This window comes from Zingiber officinale, chromosome 5A (assembly GCF_018446385.1).
Source record: "Zingiber officinale cultivar Zhangliang chromosome 5A, Zo_v1.1, whole genome shotgun sequence".
In the NCBI taxonomy this organism is placed as follows: domain Eukaryota; kingdom Viridiplantae; phylum Streptophyta; class Magnoliopsida; order Zingiberales; family Zingiberaceae; genus Zingiber; species Zingiber officinale.
In genome coordinates this window covers 138,689,375-138,712,909 of record NC_055994.1, presented here as the reverse complement: position 1 = coordinate 138,712,909, position 23,535 = coordinate 138,689,375, and the positions used below count along the sequence as shown (strand labels likewise).

General features: G+C 38.0%; 3 protein-coding genes and 1 long non-coding RNA gene across 7 annotated transcripts; 3 read left to right on the top strand and 1 right to left on the bottom strand.

Moving 5' to 3' along the window:
* Positions 1–3,924: 3,924 nt before the first annotated feature.
* LOC121983300 (cytokinin dehydrogenase 5-like) lies at positions 3,925–5,764 on the top strand. The gene is made up of 2 exons (XM_042536239.1): positions 3,925–4,714; positions 4,815–5,764. Exons 1-2 carry the CDS (start codon positions 3,959–3,961, stop codon positions 5,670–5,672), a joined length of 1,614 nt encoding a protein of 537 aa, XP_042392173.1. The 5' UTR covers positions 3,925–3,958; the 3' UTR covers positions 5,673–5,764.
* Positions 5,765–6,028: 264 nt separating this feature from the next.
* On the top strand, positions 6,029–10,608 carry LOC121982078 (heterogeneous nuclear ribonucleoprotein Q-like). Of its 4 annotated transcripts, none has more exons than XM_042534960.1 (10): positions 6,038–6,166; positions 7,301–7,448; positions 7,755–8,147; positions 8,227–8,343; positions 8,841–8,981; positions 9,151–9,324; positions 9,408–9,612; positions 9,757–9,917; positions 10,045–10,130; positions 10,305–10,608. In XM_042534960.1, exons 2-10 carry the CDS (start codon positions 7,437–7,439, stop codon positions 10,417–10,419), a joined length of 1,404 nt encoding a protein of 467 aa, XP_042390894.1. In that variant the 5' UTR covers positions 6,038–6,166; positions 7,301–7,436; the 3' UTR covers positions 10,420–10,608. The 4 variants fall into 4 exon arrangements, with proteins under 4 accessions (XP_042390895.1, XP_042390896.1, XP_042390894.1 ...); XM_042534963.1 differs by having other exon boundaries at positions 7,733–8,147; XM_042534961.1 differs by lacking the exon at positions 7,301–7,448 and having other exon boundaries at positions 6,029–6,166.
* Positions 10,609–13,658: 3,050 nt separating this feature from the next.
* Positions 13,659–18,754, top strand: LOC121982077. The gene is made up of 2 exons (XR_006111998.1): positions 13,659–13,789; positions 18,300–18,754. It is a non-coding gene; the product is annotated as an uncharacterized LOC121982077 (long non-coding RNA).
* Positions 18,755–19,478: 724 nt separating this feature from the next.
* Positions 19,479–20,768, bottom strand: LOC121980080 (LOB domain-containing protein 7-like). Its single transcript, XM_042532048.1, has 2 exons — positions 19,828–20,768; positions 19,479–19,584 (listed from the first exon to the last, which is right to left on the bottom strand). The coding sequence occupies exons 1-2, from the start codon at positions 20,766–20,768 to the stop codon at positions 19,479–19,481; spliced, it is 1,047 nt and encodes a 348-aa protein (XP_042387982.1).
* Positions 20,769–23,535: the final 2,767 nt, after the last annotated feature.

The window sequence follows — 23,535 nt, the reverse complement described above, 5'->3', positions numbered from 1 at the left end:
AGTGGAAGACGCGGCTAACGAGAAGGACGGCACGGGGAGAGAGCCGACTGGCTCGGTGCGTCCAAGGGATGAGGTGACCGCGGAAGAGTACACCGGTGGACGAGAAGAACGTGTGCGACATTCGAGGGACGAGAAACCGGGAAGGAAAGCTGCTCGAGGAGAAGGTCGGAACTTGAGTTCGGGTGAGCCCTATTCTGGATGGCTGAGATCACCCAAGCAAGCGGAACCGGAGTTAAAGACCCGGACCAAGACAAGCAGAGCTACCAGACGAAAAAAAGTCAACTAGAGTTGACTTTTGGGGTCCAGGGCGCCCGGAGCTAACCAGGGTGTCCGGAACGTACCGGGGCGCCCAAAGCGAAGATTTTGACCAGATCGAGTTTTGACTCGATCTAATCGTTGGGGGATAAAATTTTATCCCCCCAGGGCGCCCAGACTCTTCAGAGCGCCCCGAGCAGTGCTATAAATATAGCACTGATTAGCACAGATCATTTAACTCACTTGTAATCAGTTTCTTAGTGCTTTACGTTTATGTCTGTGCACTCAACGTTGTAAAGAGGCTACTCCGCCCGAAGGAGATCGTCAGATAGTGCACCGTATTCGTCTTGGATTAACAATCTTCTGATTGCAAACCAAGTAAATCTCTTGTGTCTGATTTCTTTAATTAGTCTCTGTTTCTTTTATTATAAGTGTCTGTTATTAGTTGAAAATCCGAGAAAGGTTAGATTTTTATTTCAGGGCAATTCACCCCCTCCCCTCTTGCCGGCCTCCAAAAGGATCAACACCTTGTTCGATCTATCGATAAGCCCTATTAGTACATCGATCTTGGATAGAACTTGATCTAAACGATCGAGTTTATCATGATCTGTGATCTAATTATTGTCAAGTTTATTGGTCTACCGATCCTTGGGATCGATTTACTGATCTCGGTACCACCTCATCGATCCAGGTCAGGTCCAAACCTGATCAGGCGAACCCCTAGTGGTCTACCATTCCTTGGGATCGGTCTACCAAATCGACTCTGGTCTGGTTTGACCCGAGTCAAGTCTAATTCAATCTGGACTTAGTTTAACTTTGTCTAATTTGCATTTGTCTTCTTCCTCAGTCTTGATTCCAGCTCCAGATTCCTACAAGACAAGTATACAACAATAAACAAGCAACCTAAGCATTAACTATAGTATGTTTGACGTACTAGGTTTACCTAAGCCTTAACCTATAGGTCTAGCCTACTAGGCTTGCCTTCACCCACCTAGGGCTCACTCTCAAAGATTTTCTTTGCCAAACATTTGATCACCCTTAATTTGCTTGGGCTTATCCTTACCTAATCTCTAGTCAGGACTAGTCACTCAGCACACTTCTCACATTCCTAATCTCCAGTTAGGACTTTCCCTTATCTAATCTTCAGTTAGAACTAAGGATGACAAGTTTTCCCACAAATTCAGGGCTCCGTGGGGGAAAACCCGAAACGGGGGCAGGTTCAATAATTTTTTTTGGGTTCAGGGAATTTTTTCTAGTTCAGATTCAAGTTGAGGTAGGTATGGGGATTCTATCCCCATCCCCGAACCCGCCTTGATACGACTTGATGGAGGTACGGAGATGGGGATGAGGATGAAGATGGGGATGAGGATGAAGATGGGGATGAGGACGGGGATGGGGAAGAGGATTTCCCGATATCCTTTTATATTTATTATAGGGGAAGGGAATTCCCCTTTATCCTTTTTATATTTGTTCTCGAGGATAGGGGAGGGATAGAGATTCTCTGATTAGATGGGAACAGGAATGGGTACAGAGATAAAATTTAAGAGAGAGGATGAGGATGATAAGTTTACCTGTCCCACTCTATTATCATCTCTAATTAGAACTTCCTTTGTTAATTATCTATTTTTAACTAGATTTCTACTTATCAGTCATCTAGTCAATTTTAATTTAATTAGATTTCACTCCCATCCTACCATTATGTCTTATTTAAATCAATCCTTTATCAAAATGACTAAACAAATATCAAAATCGGCAGACCGATTGCATCAATAAATATATCATATAATTTTTTTTATAATAATTCTCGTTACAAGTCAATTGTCTCTGAGGTACTACCATTAAATTTTTCAATGCCATAGAAAACATCTCCAATATACAATATGCAACTAAAGTCAACTAAAATGATTAATGACATATGAAATTGTGCTAATTTGGTCAACTAAATTCAAGGTTTTGAGCTCTGACAAAAAAAAAAAAAAGAGAAAATAGTCTATTGCAATCTGACGTGGTCAACCAAAATTTAATGAGTGAATTGTTAATTCGCACAACGTAGAATTTCAATTTTGATCTTCTAAGTAGATCTGTTGTTTAAGAAACAAAATAGTCGACTTAATTTGTTTTTTTTTTTAAAAATCAAAATCATCAAATGCTGAGTACAAATGAGTACATAGATAATTCCTTAGATAAAAAATATGTTAAAAAAACTTAATCTGAGTAGTATAAGCAATAGGGCAACAACAGCCTTTAATGATATATCAAAATATCAAAAATAATTTGTAAGTTAAAATTATTTTTTATTATTTTTTATTTTTGAAAATTAGGGTTTACTCATGGGGCGGCTCTGCCGACAAGATACTTTGCGCTGAAAGATACTGTGAATCTAAATTTACTAGAGTTTGACTTAGGGGCAGTGGCACATGTCCAAATCCTTCGAGGATTTTGTCCATGAAATCTGAGTTGCTCTCCACATGGAGCAACGTCCACTCCCCGCAGCAACGTGATGATCAACACCAAGCTGGAGCCTTTGACAAACCCAAGGGTGGCAAATTAAATTATCACGAATCCTATTTTATATTTGACCGGCCACCACAAGTCAACCATTATTTTTCTTCAAAAATTTAAATAGTCAACACGATGAGTTCCATTCAACTACACTCCAATTAGAAACCTGAATGCCACCTTGGCTGACAATTTATCTCCCCCAAAGTCCAAACTGTGCGTGTAATACACTCTCACATGTTCTGTGCAACCAATCATCATCAACGTTACATGCATTATTGGAGAAAAGTGGATATCAGTCGTCACCTTAACCTTAAGGATCGTTTCAAGACGATCGAATAAATTATAGAAAATATTTATTCTAATGTATAGCTCTTTTATATGAAAGTCGTCCAACACTCAATAAAATATTTTATATAAACGGAAAATTAACCTCAATACTTATTTAAATAACCATCCTAATATCAAAACTGTGATAGGGAACTGTATAAGTGACATAGACAACACCAACGTGCCGTGCACCATCGGTTTGTTTCTGATATGAATAATGAAGTTGTAAAATGATTAATCAATTCGGAGAAATGCCTGAGAAAATAATTCCGGTTTGACCATCTTTTCATGTAGGCTCATTAATTATGTTAGCCCTCTTTTAAAAATAATTAAATCAGATGGAGGTCCAAACTCGTAATTGAGGTGGGTCAATCTTTTTAAAATTGAGCCCTCGCTAGAAAATCAATACAAAGGTACGTAACTCGTGATCTCCAGCTTATAATATTTCCAGCCAAAATATTTTCTAGCCCGAGGCTTAATAATGATCTTTCTATATGCATATCTGGATACACCAAACTTAACGATCTTAGATTGCAGTTCTTCATCAGTCCACCAAACGCATCAATTTTGCAACAAATTGATCCGCTCGATCTAATTTCGCTGCTATATGTTTTCTACTTTGATTCTCCTCCTACTCCCCGGGCCATGAAGGATTGCAATGTTAGAGCAATTGTCTTCTGTGATTTATCTTTTTCCAGAAAATTGCTTCTCCTTCACTGCATCCTAATTTCTTCCTACTCCAATCAAATCCCTGGTCGGCGGCCATGGTTTATTTATTCCAGTAGCTGAGATTCTTGGAGATCTCTCCCCACGTTTTCTCTCCCTTTAAATATCCTCCTCCTCGTCTCTGCAGTAGTCGTCTTCAGGCAGCGACATGGCAGTGCTGTGCTCTGTTTCTTCCTCCTCCTTCTCTCTGCTCGTAGTGGTCGTGTTCTTGGTCGGGAGCCTGCTCTCGATCGTCGGCCACCACAAGCCGGTTCCGTCGCTCGCGGAGCGGCTCGATTCCCTCCGCTTCGCCGACAGTTCCGTGATTAGTTTTGACCCGGCGGAGCTAGACCGGGCGTCGGGTGACTTCGGCATGATAGTCCGAGCGGCACCAGCCGCCGTCATGCACCCCGCGTCGGAGCGCGACGTCGCCGAGTTGGTCAAGTTCTCGCACGCCGCGGCCCGGCCGTTCCACATCGCCGCGCGCGGTCGCGGCCACTCCGTCCGCGGCCAGGCCCTCGCGGGCGGCGGCGTGGTCGTGGAGATGGCGGCGCTGAGGAAGGGAAGGGAACGGATAAAGGTAACGTGTCCGGTCGAGTGCTACGTGGACGCGGGAGGAGAGCAGCTGTGGGCGGACGTGCTCGCGGAGACGCTGAAGCATGGGCTGGCGCCGCGGTCGTGGACCGACTACTTGTACCTCACCGTCGGCGGCACGCTGTCGAACGCCGGCATTAGCGGCCAGTCCTTCCTCCACGGCCCGCAGATCTCCAACGTGCATGAGCTCGAAGTCGTCACCGGAAAGGGAGAGATAGTGACGTGCTCGGAGCAGCAGGAGGCAGACCTGTTCTTGGCAGTTCTCGGCGGTCTTGGCCAGTTCGGCATCATCACTAGAGCTCGCATTGCCCTCGAGCCCGCCCCACAAATGGTAACCCAATTAATTAATCTTTTCTTTTTTTAAAGAACAAATGATTGCTCTCTGAGATCATCACTAATCATTATTTTATGCAAATACGAGTTTTGTGCAGGTGAGGTGGGTTCGACTCATTTACACAGATTTCAAAGCCTTCAGTCATGATCAGGAGAGATTAATATCAGTAATTGAGGGGCTTAATTATGTGGAAGGCTCAGTTATAATGGCAAACAGTCTTATAAACAACTGGAGATCTTCCTTTTATCTGGAAGAAGACATTAAGAGGATCAAAGAGCTATCGGAAGAGCATGGCGCAGTTTACTGCTTAGAAGTAGCCAAATATTATGACCACGCAACAGCAAACTCCATCAACGAGGCAATTCAACTGTTGCTTGGAGACTTGAGGTTTGAACCAGGATTCCAGTTCAAGACTGACGTCGCCTACGTGAGCTTCCTTAACAGAGTGAGAGAAGGAGAGGTGAAGCTCCAGTCAAGGGGTTTGTGGGATGTCCCCCATCCATGGCTCAACATTTTGGTGCCCAGGTCGAGGATTGTAGACTTTGATCAAGGGGTTTTCAAGAGCATCCTCAAGCACAGCAGCAGCAACAACAACTCCGTTGGCCCGATCCTAATTTATGCCACGAACAGAGACAAGTGGAACCAGAGGACTTCAGCTGTGATTCCTGATGAACAAGTGTTCTACTCGGTCGGGATTTTACGATCGGGCTCCGGCGATGATGATCGGAAGGACTTGGAGCAGCAAAACAAGGAGATATTAGACTTCTGCGACCAGGCCGGCATAAACTACAAGCAGTACTTGCCTCATTACACAGGCACATCAGATTGGATGAAGCATTTCGGAGCAAAATGGAGTCTGTTTGTGGAGAGAAAAATGAGGTACGATCCGAGGGCACTGCTCTCTCCTGGCCAGCAAATATTTACCTCCAGTTATTCGCAGAATTCATCCCTGTAATATACCTATGAATAGAAGAAGACGAAGGCTGTTCAGAATTGCGCAAGTTTATGTCTAGAGATAGGTAGTATGATAGGAAGGTGTTTTTAGAAGGAAGAACTGATTATGATGAAAATTTCTTAGTTGAATTATATTTATTGAATTTAATTGAAGATCACTTTAATGGGATACGATTGATGTCAGTAGTTGTGGACAAGGTCTGGGTCGGTGACATATAATAACAGATTTGAAGAAGGGGTTGTTTGAAAAAAAAATAAAAAATAAAAAATAAGGCACCTTTTTGGCTTTTGGCGGAAAGTTAGGTACAGGGAACTTGCGACCGCATGTTCCTCCGATATGTAGCGTCCGCATAAACGGCGATATACGTCGCAAATCGTAGCATTAGAGGAGAAAATTTTCCCCCTTTTTTGTTTACCTTCCGCGAGAGTTTCCAATCTCCCACAGCGCCTTGTTTCCTCTGATTCGGCGGATCCCCGCGACGGATTGCTTCTCTGGTGAGCTATTGGTTTCGTTCCTGTGGCCTTTCGGATCTTTGTTCATGTCGTCTCGGCTTCTCTTTCTTCAAACATGTCGGTTTTTCCCCCTTTGTTGACCTCAGTTCCTGGTAACTTGGGTGTTTTTGCCTTCCAACACATAAAAAATCTGTCCTTGCGAAGTCGTATGCTCTTGTGGATCGTGATTCTTGTCGTCATGCTTGTCGCGAAGAAAGAGCTCGGATCTTATGTTTTTAGGGTTTCTGTTTTAGATTAGGGCAGGGACAATGTTGATCTTTATATTTTCTTGAGATTTTTGTTAGCATATGTAGTGTCTCTGTCCTGGCCCCCATGTTTGTTATTTTCGATGCTTTGGGTTTGAAAATATAGAGTTTTATTGGCCATGGGCGCGTTTAGGCAAGGTTGAGATCAAGAGAGCAGCTAATGTCAGGTTTGCTATTCCAAGGTTGGGTGGAGAAAGCAGTCGATTTTAGTGTTTGCTCGCGTACCTTTCTATTACTGTGACACTCCTTGTAAGTGTATGCTTGGATCTCATAACAAGGAGTGCTTAAGTTCACTTCAGTAGTAGCAACTTGTAAGACAATCAAATTCAATCAATTAACTTACTCTTCCCATGATCAATTCTCAAAGCTGATAACCTAGGTTCGTTTCTACTTGTATATTAGTATGAGAGGCCTAAACGATTGGTATCTCAGTACAATGAGCTTTGTTAATCTCATAGTTCTATTTTATATATGCTCTCCATGGGATAGTCACCTTTTGCACTAAATTCACTATGATACTAGTCATAATAACTTGGTTCATTGAGAAAATTGACTCACTGCGCTAATGAACTAATGGTTGTGGTAAGCTTGTCAAGTTTTGTATATTAACAACATCCGACAATCATTCTTCCTCTGTTGATCCTCTAGTCTTGTTTAATGCTTGTAATTCTGGGGACATTTTTTGTTTGCAATGATTTTAAGCTTTGATTTATATTCATGGATTACTTGTATGCAATTTGAACTCAATATTAGAAGGTTTAAAAACTTTATAGAAGTTAATACGTCTGATTTTTATCACTTTTTCTAAGTTTCTCTTTAGTAATCCTGCAATATAAACCAAGTTAAAGTACTATTGTTGGATTCATATCAGGTGTTGTGCTTATAAGCTATGAGGAAACATGGTTGCAGCACCTATTCTCTAACTAGTCTTGCATGATTATTTGCTACTTTTTCGCTCCCTTTCTCTGCCCTTCTAAATCCTATGAATTGGGAACAAGAATTATGACATGACCAGAAAGGTTATATTGAACTTCTGCTGTATATCTTATATGCACATTTGTTTATGTTGTACCTTCTGAACATTACCTTCTTGGCTATCATTTGAGACACTTTCTCTTTCTATCTACTAATATTATAATCATCCTCGTGTGTGTACTTTCACTTTGAAATTCCTTGAGTACCATGGCTCTTACTGAATTGAGATTCTCAGTCTGCCTCTCCTGTTGGCCTTTCTGTTTTCCTTACTACATTCTCTCTTTGATTCCCCGTGCAAATGCATTTGGCTTCTGTCTTTCATCCACAGTTACCTTGCAAGCTTCTTCTAGATATCTAAGATGCCAAGGACAAGATCAACTACTGCAGCTGCTAAATCAACTGAGACAGCAAAGGCAGTTGAGCCTGAAGAACTTGTCCCTGATGATCCCAATGAGATGGAATATGAGATCGAGTATGAAGAAGTAGAAGAGGAGGTAGAAGAGGAAGAGGAAGTCATAGAGGAGGTCGAGGAGCTGGAAGAGGAAGAAGAAGAGACTGTACCTGTCAATGGAAGCAACACCGGTGATAAATACAGCAGCACTGAAAACCATCAAAGCAAGGAGCAAGCAGAGCTCCTTGCACTTCCTCCACATGGATCAGAAATTTATGTTGGATCTATACCGTATGATGCTTCAGAAGTTGAATTGAGAAGCTTTTGTGAGTCTGTTGGAGAGGTGACTGAGGTAAGTTGTTTTTTTCCCGTTCATGTCCCATTCTGTTGTTTCTACAATTCCCTTTTATATAATATATGGAAAATTGCAGGTTAGGATGATGAAAGGCAGGGATTCATTGGAGAATAAAGGCTATGCTTTTGTTACTTATAAAACAAAAGAGTTGGCTACTAAAGCTATTGAAGAACTAAATAACACTGATTTTAAGGTAAATGCCTTTTTTATATTATTACTTTTATCCCACTGAATTTCTGTGGATAAGAAGTTTGCAAAAAGGAAATATCATCTGTTGTCATACTCATGTTGATTACTGCTGGATTCAGTATAAATATCTCATTCAAGATTTGGTCCTTGTCCTATATACAATTTCATACTGTTCTCTTCTTCTTCTTTTTTGTTTAATTTTTTTCATACCTTTCTGTAAATATTCAAATCATACAACAGCTTTCTTGTTAGCTGGAACTTGCAGAAAGTGTTGAAATTTGCTGAAAATATTTTATATTGTAAAAAAAAAAAAGAAAATTCTTTTGTGCTGTCCATAACATAATGTGTGTTGGTACCTTTGCTTGTTGAATCTGATCAAAAGGAACAAAGATAAAGAGTGCAATTTAAAATCCATACCAGGATTTTGTTTGCCTAGCTTATTCTCACAGTTACTTTGACACATTATTTCCCATTTACTCAATTTGTTGTAACCTATTTCAGGGGAAAAAGGTGAAATGTTCAATGTCTCAAGCTAAGCATCGGTTGTATGTTGGTAATATTCCTCGAAACTGGACGGAGGATGATCTGAAAAGAGTTGTGACCACAATTGGTCCTGGAGTTAATAAAGTGAATTTGATCAAGGTCTATGCATAAGAACTTTATTTCTATATATTTTATGCTACTGTTTGAGATCCCCACGTATTGCTTGGTGATAAATCTTTAAATTTCAATGTTTTGTATTACATTTTGTTATCTTCTGCTTTTTTGGATTAATGCACTCAGTTTTTCATTATTTTCTTCATTTTCTCAGGATCCACAAAATTTTCCCCGTAACCGAGGTTATGCATTCATTGAGTATTATAATCATGCATGTGCTGAGTATTCCAGAAAAATTATGTCATCAGAAAATTTCAAATTTGATTCAAATATCCCAACAGTAAGCTGGGCTGATCCTAGGAATGGGGATTCCCCTTCTAGTACTCAGGTTATAACTGTTTCTGCTTAGATTTTCTTCCCCATTTGTATTCTCTGTTACATTCTTTGTTTTTTTGCATGTAACTTTTTCAGGTAAAGTCTATTTATGTGAAAAACTTACCCAAAGATGTGACAGAAGAGCAGTTGAAAAAGTTATTCGAACAGCATGGTGAAATAACAAAGGTCGTTCTGCCTCCAGCAAAATCTGGACATGAGAAGAGGTATGGTTTTGTGCATTTTAAAGAGCGCTCCATGGCTATGAAGGCACTCAAGAGCACAGAGAAATATGAAATTGATGGTGATTCTTTATGCCATTTTCTTTATATTGTGCACATTTGAATCTATATTTTGTGTGACTTTGAATTAGAACAATGCCATTTTTTATTTATCTAGTCTATAGCTTCCTATCCGATCAAAATAACACTTCTTGTATCGGCGATAGGTGATGTTCTTAACTGTTCATTAGCAAAGCCTCCAGCAGATAAAAAAGTTGAAGCAGGATCAAGTGCTCAACAAGCTGCTTTATTGTCAAATTATCCATCTCAGATGGGGTATGGTGTGCTGGGAGGTGCTTATGGTTCTCTAGCTTCAGGGTTTGGGCAGGTAAAGAATACAACATGCTTCTATTTCTAAGGAAAATGTGGAAAGCCCCATTGTATTACCACATCATGTGCCTTGTTTTTTGATCCTCATATTTCTGTTCATTGGATTATTTTCAATTATATTTCAGCCTATGGCATATGGAAGGGGACAGGTTCCTGCTGGCATGGCAATGGTGCCAATGTTCTTACCCGATGGACGACTTGGATATGTATTGTAAGTGAGCAAATGATTCTTTTAGCAGATAAATGCTCTCCTGAAATGGTTTCGCCTATCATTCATTTGCCCACTGCATTGCTAACAAAGAATTTTATTTTATTATTATTATTTTTGTTTTGTTTAGTCATTAAGATTGTTAAATCCCAAATGCGTTCTTCAAATATCTCTCAGGCAACAGCCTGGAGCGTCTGTGCCTAGACAGCAGCATGGGGGGAAATATGGTGGCACCTCAAGTGGAGCTAAGAACAATGAGAGTGGGCGTGGACGTAGATTTAGACCATACTAAGTCATTTGGTAGATTTCTTCCAATTCCAGGATCTCAAGATGTATTGATTGTACCACTGGGTGGTGAGTGCTACTTTCATCTTTAATCACTCTTCAATTAAGAAAAATATTGTAGAACACATGTATGATGAAAAATTATTGCTGTGAGTCCTGATCCGATCTACTTTTAAAAGTGAGTTTGGTTTTTCCCTTTTCTTTTGTTGAAAACTAAAGGATGAGGTAGGAGAACCTTCTACTCTGATCATATGCATATAATTGGATAGTAGAGAGAAAGAAGGCGTTACCTTCTGATCCGAGGCAGATAAGATTGGCCAATGTGCACTACTTTACACAGCATGCTGGGGCTTCAGACTTTAGCCCTCTGCCTATGATGTTGAAGGCCTTCTGTCGCCCTTGTGTAATGAATTCGTTGCTCAAGAGCTGCTTGTATCCTACCCTTCAATCTGCTAGATCAGCTGGTGCACATGTTCAACCATGTTTGAGTTTTTTTGGATTTTGCCAACCTTGATCTTTAAAGGTAAAATTATTTCTTTGGGTCCATATAGTCCATAGTTGGCCGTGTCTCGCAGTGTTGAACGAGGAGTTTTTACTAGGACGTCCATCCTCTCCTAGTCCATCACCTCCGTCATTTTAATTAGTTCACTCTTGCACTCTCTTTGAGATTGTTATTTTGTCAATTAAATCTGTTTTTTTTTTCGATTTTAATTTGGAACTTTTGCTTAGATGAGGATAAGAAGATCAAATTCAGTCGAGCTTGTCTTGAAAATACAGTATAATTTGATGGTAATCACCCCCCGAGACTTGATTCAGTTTAATTTTATCCTTAAAATAATCTTGATCTAGTGTTGTTGTAGCAGTTCAGACAGAATTCTGTCCTGTACGCCTTTGGATTAGGGGCAGTGATGGGAGACATTCAATGATCTTCACTTATTTAACATGTGGGGATTATTGAATTCCTCAAATCACTACAATGGATCAAGATTTGGTCCGCTAAAAATGGACTAGAGGATCTCATGTAGAAATTATCAGATAATTGCTACAGGATATAGAAGTTAACAATCAATTGTTACATGTAGCAATTATATATTAATTTTTACACAGTTAATCACGATCAGATGTTCATTTAAAATATAATGGTGTCATGAAATCTCTTTAGTTTGTTTTACTTATCGAAATATTATTTTAATTATTATGTTTCAATAAACAAAATTAATATAAGATAATGAGACTATTGTACAAGTAACAATCAACTGCTATACATTATAATAGTTATCTATTAATTTCTACACATTATAATAGTTATCTATTAATTTCTATATCATCTATTAATTTCTATATCATCGATCATGATCAAATGATTTTCATTTGAAATGTAATAGGATCATAGAGTCAACTTAGTTTAATTTATTCATTGAAATATTATTTTAATTAGATTATTACTCTCCAATAAGTAAAAAAAAAAAATCTAATATAATATGATATTATTGTAGAAACTAACAATTAATTATTTTACATTGTAATAATTACATGTTAGTTTTTACATAGTTGATCATGATTTAATAATATTCATATAAAATGTAATAATTATCGTTAAACTTTTTAAATTTGTTTTACTCATTAACATACTATTTTAATCTGGTTATCACTCCTCAATAAGCAAAATAACATAAAATAATAACATTATTGTAGAAGCTAACTAATAATTAACTGTTATAACGCTTATATGTTATAGAAGCTATCCTAAATCTAAATATTAAAATCAATCAAGGGGTATTTTGAATAATTTACTTTAAATATAATATCTATTTGACTTTAATTGAAAAAGGGATGATAATTTATCAAATGGTAAGTCAAGGGGTATTTTGAATAGTTTACTTTAAATAAAATGTCTATTTGACTTTAATTGAAAAAGGGATTATAATTTGTCAAATGATAGATGCTTTTTTTTTTTTTCCAGTTTTTTATTGGGCAAAACTTGAATGGATCTTCTGAATTATCATAATTGTAAAAGAGTTTTTTTTTTAAAAAAAAAAGAAATAATGTGCCAACATATCTCATTTTAAAAATACTCTTATTGCAGCATATACGAAATTATTACTAACATATGTTAAAATAAATTAATTCAACCTATATGGAATCTATATGACAGCTAGAGTAGTAATTTCTATTATTTTAATAGGTTATAATAGTTATATATATTATAACAGTTATATGTTATAATAGGTAGGAAACACTAAAATAATAATATTTTTAATATAAAAAAAATATGATCGGAGAAGAAAGTCTTAGGGGTTACTTGTTTGGAGGGTTTGGAATGAGAATGAAATGAAACTTGGTGCTTGATTTGGGAAAATAATGATGTGATTCACGGATTCATTCCTCTAAATATAGGAATGGACCATTATTGAATAATATGAGGATATGAGAATCATTCTCATTTCATTAATATTTACAATCATTCCTATTCTCATTCCCATTCTCTTACCTGAACCAAGCACCCCCTTAGTGCAATACGATATGATCTTGTGATTATAAATTTGAGTTATGGAAATAATCTTTTATATGTGGAAAATAAATTTAATACAATTTAACTCTTCTTCAAAATTTTATATTTAGAGTGATAAATAAATCAACTAAGCTAAATTTTATGATGTTTAAATATATTAATCGAGTTAAAATAAGTCGAGTCTAAATAAACTAAACTATTAAAATGATGGTTCAAATGTGACCTAGTTTATTTTTTATAAATTTGAGTTTGATTCACTTAAATTTAGTTCGTTTAAATATTATGAGTTCTTAAGTTTATTGGATTATTTGAAATTTTTATATTTTAAACTTATTTACCTGGTTATTGAATTTGTTAATACAAATTTATTTTATTTATTTTAATTTGTTTTATTTAAAATATTAATAAAATTTTTATTGATTAATATTATTTATAGATATTGTTCATGAATAATATTTATGAATATTATTTAAAATATTAATTAACTGAATATATATGTATTTAAATTTATTGATTTAATTTAATGAATTGTTTAAATTTATTCAAATTAATTGATTTTATATGTTAAATAAATATAAACAATTTTTTACCAATATTAATGAGCATTCGATTCATTTACCTCCCAATTTTTATTGAGAGGAGTTTATATGAATAAGTAAATACAAAAGTATATTTATTTATGACAAAATAAAATTTAAATAATATTCCTTACGCACACGTGTGACTACACGAACCTTGGGTGTGAAAAATAGCTGAAATGCCGTAGTAAATAAATTAATCCACCGAATTTCTCATTTCCTCCCATCGCCGATCACCTTCTTCGTCTCGATCGTCGCCGGCTACTGAATCGATCGCGTGTTTCTAGGTATGGTTCGGCTTGTTTTACCAGACCAGATCTTGGGTATTGTATTCCTTTTTCCTATCGTTTCGCTTCGATTTGGGCTCCGTGGCTAGGGTTTTACGTATTTCTTTTTGAGATTTGGAACTAATGATCTTGAGAACCTGGGGAGGGGGGATCTTAGATTGTTCGATAATATGGAGGCATGTTAAGTCTTAACGCGTTGAAATTTCTATTAGTTTCCAAGTTAAAACCTTATTCTGATTGATACAGAACGGAGTACCCTAGAAGGAAGATGTCATTTCTTGGTTCTGAACCTTCTTGTAGCGTCTGATATTATTTAGTTTAACATGTATCTTTTTATGATATTTCCAGCAATTCATGTATTCTAGCTGTTTATGTTGGGAGCATACTTGCTATATAGTGGATGCTGGAGGACCTGGAGGTTATTGAGATTCCAAATGGAATACCTAGTCGCTCTTGATTGGTATAGGCTCAAGATGGGCACTTATATTGCACAAACAAACTATTATCAAGATATCAAGAAAAGTACTTTGTGTAGTTGGACTGCTGCATGATGCATATTGTATATATTTAAAAAGGTGGAATTAGTTATATTGACATAATGTATGCGATCATGTGCCAAATATGTAAGTTTACATCCCTTTAAGCTATTAAAATTTATAGGTATGGTTCATAGATATAGTCATTGGGTATTAGTGGACTTTATATATACATATATATATATATATATATATATAGATACAGATATAGATAGATAGATAGATAGCTCTGCACTTGATTAGAGTAGATCAAATCTTAGGGTTAGAGTTTTTCTCTTTCAAGTTCTCTAGAGTCTAGAGGCTGCATGTTTGATGTGCTGGAGTAGCCTCTCCTCCCCTTTTCTATAGCTTCACCTCCTTCCTTTAATCTTGTTCTCTATTCTTCTAGGCATTGACGTCCGATATATCAGCTGATTCATAAACCAATTGTAGGAGATTTCCATTTTTTATTCTTAAGGAGCTATGTGTAGAATTGATGACGTGGTTGTGGCTTTTTCACTCGTTTTGGAAAACACATAATAACGCAGTGGAAGATAGAGAGAAACACAAGAACAATCACTAGCACTTTTGGTTATTTGGTTCGGAGCCTTTGACGACTCCTACTCCAAGATCCGTGATCGTTGATCGCTTTCGTTGGGCAATTCACTATCAGTTCGGAAAGCTTTACAAAAGAACAATACAAGTATAAAGCTTTACACATCTGAAATACAACTTGTTATCGACGATTTGGTGAAATCAATCTTCTGGGTTGATTGTTGTTGGAGCAACGTTTAGACGTTTCCAGAGTGCGCGCAGTTGTTCGTTTTTTATCTCAGAAAAGTGTTGCTCGTAACTACTGGTCGACCCTCCTTTTATAGCTACCTTAGAGCTGATCCAGATCCACTAATCTCGGGATCAGGTTTGACCCGACTTTGATCGATGGACTGATCCTCGGATCGGTTGACCGATCCTGCCTGAATCAGCCTGGCTTCTTGTCCAGGTTCTGCTGCTCGGATAAGTCCTCGTTCGGTCGACCGATCCCGCCGTTCGGTCGACTGATTCGCTGATGATCTCTGACCCGATTGACCCGGCTCGATCAAGTCGCTTCTTATCTTGGTTCGGTCGACTGAACCCCAGGTTCGGTCGACCGATCCCCTAGTCTAACCTGATCCATCCTTTGGAAATCTGATCTTGCCGATTGGAGGTTCGGTCGACCGATCCCTGGTTCGGTCGACCGATCCCTGATTCGGTCGACTGATCAAGACCGAAACTCCAACCTGCAAAATGTTAGTTTCCCTGCAAAACAGAGTTAGACACGTAGCAAGTAAAGCAATATATAACTTTTGACAGCCTTTCGACTGTCTGGTTCTGACTTTCGGATTTCCTTCGGAAACCCTAGGTCAAACCGACTCCTATTGTTCCCTCAATGGGGAACGCATTCTGACCTACTCCTCTCAGGAGAAGTTACCCAGTCTTCCAGACCGATTGGACTTTTGCTCAGCGCTTGAGACTCCAGGTCTTCATGCTGAATGCCCACTCCACGAACAATCTAGACTTTCACCTCGTCCGCAACCACCAGGATTTTCACCTAGAGTCCTGACTCTAGGATTTCGCCCAAAGCACTCGACCCGCCATAACTTTCCACTTAGGGTTACCACCCCCTAGGGTTTTCCACCTGCCTAACCGCAGTTAGGACTTTTCATCACCTAAGGTTACCGTCTCCTAGGACCTACGGTTACCACCCTCTAGGGTTTTCCACCTGCCTAACTGCAGCTAGGACTTTTGCCTAAGAACACTTAGGACTTTTCCTGCAATCTCAATCACATTTGTTAGATCACAAGACAACTTAACTTTGGACCTTTTGACATAATCAAAATTTAGGTTCAATCGTCTGGTGCTCCCTGCACTAACACTATGAACATTGGTTCGAACTTGGAAGCCATAATGTTCCCCGAACCATCGGCTACTGCTTGTTCTTCAAGCATCGGAATAAAGATGGAGGTTTGGATGTAGAATCTCTTCAACTTCTTCTTGCTGCTTGTCTTAACTGCCACTAAAATTCCTAGATCAACCCTCAGTGCTTCATGTTAGCATTTTTTTCATCACCTCTCCTATCCTGAGCAGTCAAATGCCTTGGAAGAACTTATCCCAAAAACCTACAGTCATTCTTTCACTTCCTACCTTCAACCTCTCGCTACCATATAATATATCAAATAAAGTGATTAATCTAAAAAATCCATTTATTAAGTCAATCATCCTAAGAAATTTAAGCATTCTCTATCACATAAATTATATAACAGATAAGAATGCATATATTAACTAACCTAGGTAATTCATAGAATAGTTTTTTGTGTGGTTAAGACTGATTTAATCAAATTGTCGTGGAAGTACGACTTAAGAACTTAAGGATTAGGTGCTAGCACACATCGATATAAAGTGTTTTGTGTTGACTCAGGGGTTAGCGGTAGAGTGTGAGGTCCAGACACAAGTATGAATATAGATGAAGAGTTTTAGTATTATAGGTAGCACAATTCATTTGTGGTATGCATATGCTTCAAAGTCATTGTTTTTTAAAATCATATTTAATTATTAGCAAATTTTTAAATAATTATTGCGAAATTATATTTTAGTATTTGTCATTGCCACCTGACTTTTGGTGATGGGCAATGCTGGACATTGAAGAATTTTTTAAGCTGTTATCACTTGGTAAGCACTTTTGATATAATCTCAGAAAGCTTGCTAAATAGTATGAATAAATTTATAAGACTCAGGTATTTTAAAAATTTAGAAAATCTTAGGGTGAGTATACTAGGATGGAAAGCTGGGAAGGGAAGGAGAAGAGGAGGGAAAATAACACGATATTGTATGTAATGGTCCAAGATCCATGTGCAATAGTCTGTTACTTTCCCTGCCTCTCTTCTTCCCCATCTTAGTTTTTGATCAAAGTAATCTTCCTCTTAATCTTATACTCCAATTTTCGCTGCTCTTATTCAATATTGCTTTTTTTGGTAGTTCCCTGCTTGCCTGCTTGGTTCTCTTTTTTGTTTGTGAAAACCTGTTTCTTCTTGATTGACATCTGAAAATTTTCTCCTGCTCTCTAACTTCTGTTTTTCTCAGTAGATATTCTACCAATTTTTTTTCTCGACAATTATTAGGTCTAGTTGCAGATCATCTGTTTTTTATTTTATTTTATTTTATTTTTTTTGTATGATAGTATTACATAAGAAAGCAACAAAATGTGGCCATGTCTCTGAAGATACTTATAGTTGGTGATAACAGTAGAGCTACAAGTGTTTGCTAGATTTCCAATGTAAAAATAAGTACATAAACAATTAAGTATCACGTAGACAATCCCACATGAGAGGATCTAACTGTTCAAATATAATAAGCATGGTGGCCGACAGTTTCTCCATGAGAAAAGAAGGATCTTGATATTCTGCTTAATGCTACTATATCTCCACATGATCATTGTTCCTTGGTGATCCAGATTTTCACCTAACATTGGGCTGGGGCAAAATGTTGTGAACATATTGATACTTCCTTTCGTTTTGTTTGGCTAAGGTATTTTATGTCTATTCTTTGTGAAGCATTTTCTTTGTGTTACTTGTATCCAATAGTTGTTTTACTTTCTTAAGATGGTGTGGACACGTACTTAAACGACTAATAAATACTCGCGATGTGAAACTATGATAAATGCCCATACCAATGAGGAAGAGGAAGATAAAAAAAAAAACTTGGTTAACAACTTAGTATTGATAAAATAAGATAAAATATAAATATAAATAATGATATATTAGGGGGATACAATTCAATGACGTAGAAGGATCCATATAGTTGATCCCACTTAGTGGGATAAGATTTGGTTGTTGTTGTAGTACTTGTATCCGATAGCTGTAACTTTATCCTACAGAATTGTTTCAACTATCGGAAAAAAACTTGCACAAATGGTTTTCCTTTCCTGTTAGTTTCATTTTTTTTTTTGACAATCATCTTAGGTATGGAACTGAAACCAACAGTTGCTTTGAGAGCACTCCTAGCAGGTGGAATTGCTGTTTTTGCAAAAGTTGGTACCGCCATGAAGGCCGCTGGTGGCTTAAAAGTAGGTGCCGCTGCAGCTGCTGTATCCGCTGCCGCAACAGCAGCAGTCTCAGGAGCCAAACAAGAAAGTGAAGCACCCAAACCAAAGTAGCAACTTCCCCATTCCTTACCTTTCAGAATAAAGAGAATATGACTTAGAGTGATGTACTCATGCCAAGAAACCTACTAGCAAAGTGGATGGTCAAAACTGACCCTGTGTTGCTTTCCAACTTGTTTTGGGTTTACACGTGAAAATTTTGATTATTGGATCACGATCCAACCATTTAAAGAATCACCATTTTGTGGCTGCATTCTGATATGTACCCTCAAAAATGTTGCGTAGAATCAAGTTCTGCATGGAATTTTTCTGTCAGCCTTTCATTGATTATATTTTCAGTCAATTATATAGTTTTTTTTCCCTTTTAGTTGATTGAATTTATGTTATTGTTTTCTAATAATTCATCTGATTTTAAGTACAAAAGCATATCTAGCAAAGCAGTTCTTTTGTTTTTAGTCCAAGTGGAATTATGAAGACGACTGACCGATTTTACAGAAATTTTCTATCGGCGTCAAGATAAATCAAGAAATGGTCATAGAAGCTTATCCAATGGTCAACTTTTTAGATTTATGGTTATATTGAAGAAAATTTTATAGAGTATAAATTTGACTCATTTATGATATACATATGTATTATCATCTCTCATGCCATCAAAATAAAATGGATTTCCGCACCAATTAATTGATAATTAACAATGACTACATCAACATAAAATGCTAATAAAAAGATATCTCTAATTAACCATGAAGTGAGACGACATAAATAACCCACTTGACTAATTATTGCATACAAAAAGAACCCTTCCATGTCCTCTCATTTGAACAAGTTTAATTAATTATTTCTAGATCTCCCTCGAGAACATAAAAACACATTCTCATTTTTGATATATATATTGGACTGAATTGCCATATGTGAAGAAGGAATTCAAACTCAAGATCGATCCAATCTTGTAAATAAGTTGCAAAGACTTGCATATGGCACCTTCAAGCTCTCTTGTCTTCTTTGTTATGAAAAACTTGAGAAGAATAAAGAGAACTGATCATAGGACTGAAGAACTAAAGTTCGTTAGGGTAAACAAAGATGCAGCACCCTTCAGATCATGCTCCTGTGCCACTTGATTTAACACCTCCTCTTTTAGCTCCAAGCTTGAAAAGTGAGCACCAAATATAGATGTTTTCAGTCAGTACCAATATGATCACAAATATAATGAAAACAAAAATCTACTTGCAATCTTTTATGGCTATTATTCATACCACAATAAAAAAAAAAAACAAATTTATTTGATAAATTGAAACTGTCATCCATCTAACAATTTTTGTTAAAGGCAATATTATATATATATGACTAAAACTAAAGAAATGAATGAATTAGCTAGATTGTGTACGTGCCTGAGTCCATGGAGATCAGAGCCATTGACCTGATCACTGGAAGTGGAAGCAACATTGTTCCCAGATGAATCTCTATCGTCGTCCGCCGAAATCAACGTTCTGACCTCGAACATGTCCACCAATGGCTTCACTTCTTCGTCATCTCCGACCACGCATTGGTGATGTTGTTGCTGCTGTTGAAGAGTGCTCAGCAGATTATGATCACAGGCATCACTGTGGACGTCGATGCAATTGCCGTTATTGTGATTATTGCCGTTGATGTTGTCGAAGCAGAAGTAGTTATTGTTGTAGAATTGTTGCTGCTCGTGCTGCTGTTGGCTCAGGTTGTTGTTCATGGAAGCAGAGTAGAGATTGGCTTCGTAGATGTTGACGGCCGTGTCGGGGTCGAGGACGACGTCTTGGGCGGCGCCGGAGACTGGGAGCAACGAGCCGGGCCCGACGACGTCGAGATCGGAAGCCTGGGCCGCTGCTGCTGCTGCGGCGGCGGCGGCCTGAGCGCGGCAGATGGAGAGATGGCGGTGGACGAGTTGGAGCTCGGCGACGTGGTGCTTGATCTGGTTATCGAGGTCCTGGATGAGTTGGTAGCAGCCGCCGACGGGGTCCTGGGCGCGCATGTCGGACTGGAAGATGATGGTGCGCATGGCCTCGTTGCGCTGGAGCGGGTCGAGGTTGGCGATGATCTTGATGATGTTGCTGACGCCGAAGAGGCGGTGGGCGTTGAGGAACTTGTGCTGGTCGTTTGCGGGGAAGTAGGGGGCGAGGGTGCAGTCGGGCTTGCAGCGGCGGCGCTGGTGGCGGCAAGCGGCGCAGGCAGAGTTGGCCGTACCGCTCTGGCCAGAGGAGGAGGAGGAAGAGGAGGCAGAGGGATTGATGGTGGGGATGGTGGTGGTGGAGGAGGACTTGGTGCTGCTGGTGTTGGACGTGGAAATGGAAGGGCTCATAATGGTCATATAATTAAGGGTGGGGCGTCGATGATGGAGCTTGGCAGGGAGATCGACCGGAGGCGGAGGAGGAGGAGGAGGAGGAGGTGGAGGTTGTCGTAGTTGGATGTTATTCTCGGCATGCAGCGATCGGGCCGGGCGGCAGGGGTGTAGGCTAAGAAGGTGGGGGAAGGAACAAAGGCCTAATTAATTCACTGGACGGATGGAGGAGGACGAGACAGCTCAGGGGAGCTCCGACGAGCGATTCTTCAGCCCGGCGAAACTAACGTGGACGGATCACAAAACTAACTACTAACAAACGCCATTTCTCTCTCCCTCCCTCTTTCAACGCTATAAATATAAATACTCTTCCCTCACGCCTTTAAATTTACTCGTATTAGTCATCCCAGATTAAATATTATCTAATTTATCATGTTTTATAAACACTCTCTTGAACTACAGTGCAACGGTTAGACTTTTAAAGTGGTCAATAATCATAGATTAAAGTTTGAATCTTGGCTAAAAAGATTATGATAAATTGTGATGTTCATTTTGATGAAGATGCAAGTTTCAAAGATCCAAAAGAAAAAGCAGTAGAGATACACATTCCTTTTCTTAGTGAATAAGAATAAGAATAAGAAGAAGAAAAATTCACTAAATTCTTCAACAAATCATCCTCCAAAGAAAATGTGAAATGTGCAAGAACTTTTAAATTCAACTGAGTCTATTGAATGATGATTTTGTATTCTTTGCTTTCTTTTAGGAAAAGAACCAATTTCATACAAATAAGGAATGAGTATGAAAAAGAGCCATAAAATATGATACAATAGGCATTGAAAAAAATGGAACTTGGGTGCTCGCTAATCCTCCTATACATAAAAAACTCATCGATGTTAAATAGATATACAAGGTAAAAATGAATGCTTATTGCTCCATTAACAAGCATAAAGCAAGGTTTGTAGAAAAAGGATACACGCAAAAAAGAAGAGATTTTACAAATGTATTTACTCCCATGTCAAGACTTGATATTGCTCAATTAATGATCTCTTGCAACTCAAAATAATTAGAAGATTTTTCAAATAAATGCCAAATCAACAATCTTAAATAGTGTGCTTCAAGAAGAAGTTTATCTTGAACAACCTTTTGGTTTTATTAAAAAGAAAGAAGAAGATAAAGCTAACAAGTTGAAAAAAAAAACTTTGTATAAGCTAAAGCAATCGTCAAGAGCTTGGTGCAATTGCATCAGTTCTTACTTTGAAAAGAATGATTTTCTAAAATACTCATTAGAGCACACTCTACTCCAAATCCAATCCATAAGGAGGTTTCATATTTGTAACCCTTTATATTGATGATCTAATGATTTGAAGATGCTAGATGATTTTAAGCTTTTAATGAAGAATGAATTTAAGATAACTGATTTTAGAGATTTACACCATTTTCTTGGAATTAAAGTTCCAAGATCCAAATATAAAAAAATTTATCACTCAAGAGAGTTATGCAAAAAAAAAGAAAAAAAAATAGAGAATGCAAATCTTGTTTCAACTCTTGTGTTATAAGATCAAAGTTGAGAAAGCTAGTGAAGGGAAACCAATTAATCCAACTATGTTTCGAAATTTAGTTGGAAACTATAAATGCCCCAAGTGGTTGAGCCAGAGTTTTGACGTGAGTTCAACAAGATTAAGTTAGATTTTGTTGTTTTAACTTGTGTGCCTAAATATGCAAAGACTTAAGGAAACACATAAGAATCCAAGACGGCAGAAGACGCAAGTGGTCCTGAAGGATGACACTGGAAGGAGTCAATAGATTTAGTGCATCCAATAGATGAGAAATTGTGGAATAGCACGCTAGTGGAGTGAGAAGGACACACAAGACACATCAGAGGGACGAGAAATTGAAAGGAAGATTGCTCGCGAAAAAGAACGAAATTGAGTTGGAATGAGCTCAATTCCAAGCGACCAGACAATCCTCAGGCGACTGAGAAGAAAATGATCAAGTCCAGGCATTTGGAACATTTTCAGGTGCCTGTATGTAACACCCATAAAATCTCTAGCAATTTTATATAATTTTTGCATGGTTAGAATGAGTTTTATGTGGGTTCCTTCTTCAAAAAAAAAAAAAAAAAAAGGAAAAAAAAGAGAAAATAGAAAAAAAAAGAGGCATGACCAAGGTTCGAACCTTCAACCTTTTAGTAAGTGACAAGCTCTGTGATATGAGATAACCAGTAGCCCCGACAGGGGTGCGCTGTTAGGAAGGAAAGGGAAATTGTAGTTAAGGGTAGGGAAGGTGAAGGGACACCTTTCTCCCTTCACTTAGAATGAAAAGTTTATTTTCCCTTCTCCCTTCATTTAGAGTAAATGAAGGGAAGAATGAAAATGTGTTTTCCCTTTCTCCCTTCATTTAAAATAAATAGGAGTAAGGGAAAGAAAAGTTATTCTTTTTCTTCTTCCTCCTTCCTTCCTCCACCGAAACTAGCCTCCTCCTTCATTTTTGGAATCAAGCCTAGGATTCCTTCCTAGGAATGAATCCGAAAACAAAAATCTACTTGCAGTCTAGTAGGTGATGTTAGTTTGATGACTCCATGTTTTATGTTGCTTAAAACTTACGGATGAACCCCTTGTAAGTTTCAGCCAAGAAGAAATAAAAAGGCTTAGGAAAGTTAACTCCAACTAGACTTGCTTATGCTTTCGCCCATGATACCTAATATGTTATGTGATGTTATTAAGATGCTATTCATGGTTGATGTTGCTTAAAACCTAGGATTATGCTCTTGTAAGTTTCGGTCAGGTTT